This window comes from Teleopsis dalmanni, chromosome X (genome assembly GCF_002237135.1).
Source record: "Teleopsis dalmanni isolate 2A chromosome X, ASM223713v2, whole genome shotgun sequence".
In the NCBI taxonomy this organism is placed as follows: Eukaryota; Metazoa; Arthropoda; class Insecta; order Diptera; family Diopsidae; genus Teleopsis; species Teleopsis dalmanni.
Genome location: NC_051848.1, coordinates 58,721,536 through 58,727,323, shown reverse-complemented (window position 1 = coordinate 58,727,323; position 5,788 = coordinate 58,721,536). Strand labels below are relative to the sequence as shown.

The following is a 5,788-nucleotide window of genomic DNA, read 5'->3' as shown; positions in this document are numbered from 1 at the left end:
CATCATAAACCCTTACTTTAATACTTCGTAGTCTGTAATATAATAAACGTTAAAGTACAAGAAATGTTTAAAAAAAATACTGCCGATAGAGTAGGAATTGCAATAATAATGTATTCAATTTAATTAATAATCCCTTTTATATTAGTTTGCAGAGTGTTTTATTTCAAATTGAGTAACAAATCATAAAGAAGCTGCTAACATATATGTTACATCTGAAATCATTATATACTCGTAAATGCTATTGAATGTATATGTATATAGCAGTTATATTGTAAAGTTACTCCTAAGAGTGAAATGTGTATCTTATCCTTTGATTTTTAATTAAAATTAAAATCTTTTATTTCATTTCATTATATTAAATTTTGAGTTTCTTGGGCTTCAATGGGATGTCAAAAAACTAAAGGATTATCTGTTACAAGCAACGAAGCTTCCTAACACTCGACCGACAAATGGGAACAGACAAGTTCGGAATAATTAAGTTTTCTAACAATTAAAGAAATCAACCATTAACAAGTAAATAATAAAAATTAATACATTAATAAGAGATCTTATCTGTTCAATTCATTATATTAAATATATTCACCTAAAAAATATTTCAAAAGTATATTCTGAAAGATATGTATAAAGCAAGAAAGTGCTTTGTAAATATCACTATTTTTATGGAAGCAATCATAAATACTATATTAATGTACTATACAGTTTACTTAAAGATGAATATGAATTATTAATATAAGCTATGAACAGCCCTTTTAAGTAGATATAAAAAACCGATTTGGAGCGTTAGGGACCTTTATTTAAATATATTGTAATCTATAATATAATAAAAGTTCAAGTACATGAAATGTTAAAAAAGTACCATCTATAGAGTATTAACTGCAATAATAATATATTCAATATAATTAATAAACATTTTAATATTAGTTTGTAGAGTGTCTTATTTCAAATTAAGTAACAAATCATAAAAAAGCTGATAACATTTATGTTATATCTGAAATCGTTATTTTAACAGATATTTCGTTACTATTTTTATGCAGAGGGAAACTAATATTTCGAATTGATACTCGTTATCCATGATAGTTTGACAATCTTGTGTCTTTCATTTAATAATTACGGATATATCTTCACCGACAATAATCATACAACTTATTTTAAGCAAAGAAAAGCCAAGGCTAGTAGGGCAGGTGAATACACAAATAATTTTATAAAATCAGCACCAAAAACTAATAAAACTGTGTTATGTTATGCAAAGTTTACGTCCAAAGACGCTAGTTCTCAGTTTCATCACTAATAAGTAGTCTTTTAATCAAAGTGATAAAGCACAAACAGACTCGTCGCAGCGATTTAATTCTATTAACATAGTTTTAGAAGTGTTCTAGATATTTTGATATGCAATACTATCAATCGACTTCAATTAAATCTCAATGATTTTTTAATATGGAATTTTTGATTCTATTCAAAAATTATTTTACAATAGTCATACATTACTAAACTGTGATGATAGCATAAATGTTGGATCGCAATGTAGATTTTTCTTAACCACAACCACAAAAGTTGTGGTTAACCACAAAAGAGCCATCACAATTGTAACGGCCAAAATTTTGTCAACCAAAAATTTGATCGTTACAACGTCGTGGGTATAGCTGTCTACTAAACACAACACGACCACCTAACACACAACAAGTAACACTCACTCGAAGGTTCCTGTAATAAAAATTGTTAAATACTTATAAAAACATTAAGTTAAACCAACTCACCCCAATCCTCTGCCACCAACAACGTGACTTTGAATTTGACAAATCTTAAAATTGTATGGAAATCCTTGGTTAGTGCGTGAACAATTTTTGAATAAATAAGACACATATCTTGAGCTATCGTTGGGTGTTCTATTTTGCTGGAACTTTATTGGAAAATAAAATAATTTTAAAATAATTTTCTAATTAATAGAATTAAATACACACGTTCACCGGCACAACACATTGCTAACAAACAAACGAGAGCAAAACAAAATAATAGTAAAGAGACCTGTCAAACGAAGAAAGCTTTGTGCAGAAAAGGTGTAGAAGTGGATCACAATTTAGACAAAAACCACTTCTAAAAGGTACTCAAAGAAATGTAAATTCGCCGTGAAACTAAACTTTCGCTCAGTGCGGTACAGAAAAGGAGCTTTAATGTTGGGTCAACAAACTTTAACGTTTTTTTCAGCTGACACCGTTGACCATGGAGGGGATAAAAGGAGCGTTCACCAAGAAGAAGGTCTCTTGTTTGTTCTACCGCGGAAGAAAGACTCCTGGCTCTGGTTTCCGTTGCAGCTAAAAAGTACGTGACTAAGACGGCGGTGTCACCAGTGAAATTTGAGTGACTCTTCAAACTTAGTGAGAATATTTTGTTAAAAAAATTATATACATAGAGATTATATATATTGAAAATTTTATTTATAAATTGTGAACATTTAAAATTTGAATCTTGTAACCAAAGTCAAAGTTAAGTGAAAATAAAAAGTACGTAAAATTTAAAATTTTGTACACAGAAATTATATATTTGATAATATCGAAATATAGAAACTTTTATTTATAAATTGTGAACATTTAAAAATTGAATCTTGTAACCAAAGTCAAAGTTAAGTAAAAATAAAAAGTACGCACAAATTAAAATCTTGTACACATAGATTATATATATTTGATAATATCGAAATATTGAAAATTTTATTTATAAATTGTGAACATTTAAAAATTGAATTTTGTAACCAAAGTCAAAGTTAAGTAAAAATAAAAAGTACGCACAAATTAAAATCTTGTACACATAGATTATATATATTTGATAATATCGAAATATTGAAACTTTTATTTATAAATTGTGAACATTTAAAAATTGAATCTTGTAACCAAAGTCAAAGTTAAGTAAAAATAAAAAGTACGCACAAATTAAAATCTTGTACACATAGATTATATATATTTGATAATATCGAAATATTGAAACTTTTATTTATAAATTGTGAACATTTAAAAATTGAATCTTGTAACCAAAGTCAAAGTTAAGTAAAAATAAAAAGTACGTACAATTTAAAATTTTGTACACAGAAATTATATATTTGATAATATCGAAATATAGAATATTTTATTTATAAATTGTGAACATTTAAAAATTGAATTTTGTAACCAAAGTCAAAGTTAAGTAAAAATAAAAAGTACGTAAAATTTAAAATTTTGTACACAGAAATTATATATTTGATAATATCGAAATATAGAATATTTTATTTATAAATTGTGAACATTTAAAAATTGAATTTTGTAACCAAAGTCAAAGTTAAGTAAAAATAAAAAGTACGCACAAATTAAAATCTTGTACACATAGATTATATATATTTGATAATATCGAAATATTGAAAATTTTGCAATAATAAATTGGGAAAAAAACTTAACAATTGAATTTTACTAGTGGCTGTAAAGCCAAATAAAAGTACGTACAAATTATATCTTAGACATAATTGTTTGGTTGTTAATATAATAAATCTTAACAATTTCTTTTATATCGAATAAATAAATTAAAAGGAAAATAAACTAAAAGTGTATTTCAACAAACGCAATCAGATTCTTAACCAAATACAGAATTGATAAAGTACCACATAGACTAGCTACTCCTGAACGGTATAAATTCAAGGTGGGAATCCAGCACAACGACACAAGTGAGAGACACAGGTAAGAAAGATTCGGGGCTTCAATAGTAACTGAATCTCGGTTGTACGGGGTATAACTCACGTAGCTTTAATAGTCACGTGAGTCTATACCATAGTGTCGGAAACGATAGGTAGCTTTAATAGTCACCTAACGTCTCCGGCCCCTGGGCGCTTTAACAGTGAACAGGGAAGGACGTGTGATCAGCGACCTGTAATACCACTCACGTAGCTTTAACAGTCACGCGTGCTGGTATTATATCGTGTCTATTTCAGTCAAGTGATTCCTTTGTGTCTGTGATTCCGATTGGTATTCGAACCTAGGTATCTGTAATTAAGAGCAATCAGAAGTGACGGGGTCTCACTAAATAAATTTCTTGTGTGGACCTTGGGGACGGCTGAGTTCAACCCCAGCTTAATACGAACCAAAAGAAAGGTTCATTACACAATAATAACGTTTCAATTGCTTGACAGAAAGGTATCAGTCCCACTGCTATCGTAGAAATAACGTATCGTGAAGGTGACATTCATAAGAATTGCGCACCTAATACCAATAGTGAGTTAGAAAATGATAATCTTACTCTTAGAGCTTTTAAGATTATACAAATGTTTCTTTAATATGTTCACTAATTTATTATTTACTACTATTTGTGGAATTAGTTTATTCTTGTATATTATAACTAATATATTTTATGGAAAATTACATATAATATTACGCAGCAAGGTTGTATCAAGAATATTAATTAATTTTTTTAAGTTTAATAAAGTTCTTTAAATAATTCAGGAATTTAATGCGAAATAGTAGATATTAAAAGTAAGATATATATTGTTCTGTTTACGACTGATTTGAAGCTGCTTTCTTTTTCATTTCTAAAACCCCAACGATGGCATCGATAAACATAACCTTGTGTAGTCGCACCTTCTCCACTTTCTCTATTTGTTCCTGAACATATACTATTCGTTTCTCCAAATACTCCTTGGATTCATCTAAGTTCTAAAATGTAAAAATATTTAAATAAATTGTTATATTAGCATAAGTTAATACAAAATTAAGGTTAAAACTATTACACTCACTGACCATTTATCTATAAATTAATGTGCAAAATTAAACATATCTGATTTATTTTCGCTAATTTAAATGAATAAATGAATAAATGGTAGCAATTGATATAAATTTAGCTGAAGGCAGCATTATCTCTCACTGTACGTTAAAAACTATTAAGACCAATGTGAAGTTTAATTACCTTTTCAATATAATATCCAGCACCAATATTTAATAGGACATTGTTTGGATCCTTAATGCGTCCGTTCACGTAAAGGCTACTGGTAAGCGGAACTAAGACTTCACGGTTTTCCCAATTGGGTTGGATTGCATCTAACGCTTCCTTAGATGCAACAAACTTTTCCTTGCAATCTTGAAGAGCTTGTTGCGACTCTTTTAGAACAGCACACTCCTATAAAAATAAAAGTAAAATAAAAACGTTCCCACATCAATATGACATCTTGGTAATACACTCACTTGTTCAACTGTATGCTTCATTCCGAACAACTGGTCCAAACTCCATGTTGTTAAGTCCACTTGGACGAGTGCTTCATCTTCACTAGTTGATGCCATTTCACTCCAGAAACTACAGAACAGAATCTATCACTTCAAATGCTAAATATTCAATGTAAAGTCGGTAAAAGTTGCAATGCAATGAAAATTATTTGACATGTGATTGAAGTGTTACCACCTTTTCTTTAAATTAATTTTTGATTAATGTTTGGATGAGACATGATTTATTTTCTCATGAAGAATTAAAACATTTTATTTCCACACAATTATTTTAAACTTAAATACTTTTTTTATTGAGCCTACAGAATGACTGTAGGCTTTCTTTCGATACTTTAAGATAAATGTTGGCGCGGTATACAAGAATCATAAGTCTTATAATTCCAGCAATCGTTTGTATATATAGAATATATGAATTTCATCAAATAGTAAAATAGAAGTATTCAGAATAATTGTGCATCGTTGAATGTGCATCATTGCAAACTTAAATAATCGTGAAGGTATATTGTGCATATTAGTCTTGCAAATATTTAAAACAGCTGATTTTTGTTTTTGTATTTATTTAC

General features: G+C 28.6%; 1 protein-coding gene across 1 annotated transcript; it reads right to left on the bottom strand.

Annotated features, from left to right (window-relative positions):
* Window positions 1-4,463: 4,463 nt before the first annotated feature.
* Window positions 4,464-5,306, bottom strand: LOC119689133 (probable prefoldin subunit 5). Its single transcript, XM_038103883.1, has 3 exons — window positions 5,190-5,306; window positions 4,915-5,124; window positions 4,464-4,664 (listed from the first exon to the last, which is right to left on the bottom strand). Exons 1-3 carry the CDS (start codon window positions 5,283-5,285, stop codon window positions 4,506-4,508), a joined length of 465 nt encoding a protein of 154 aa, XP_037959811.1. The 5' UTR covers window positions 5,286-5,306; the 3' UTR covers window positions 4,464-4,505.
* Between the last annotated feature and the right edge of the window lie 482 nt (window positions 5,307-5,788).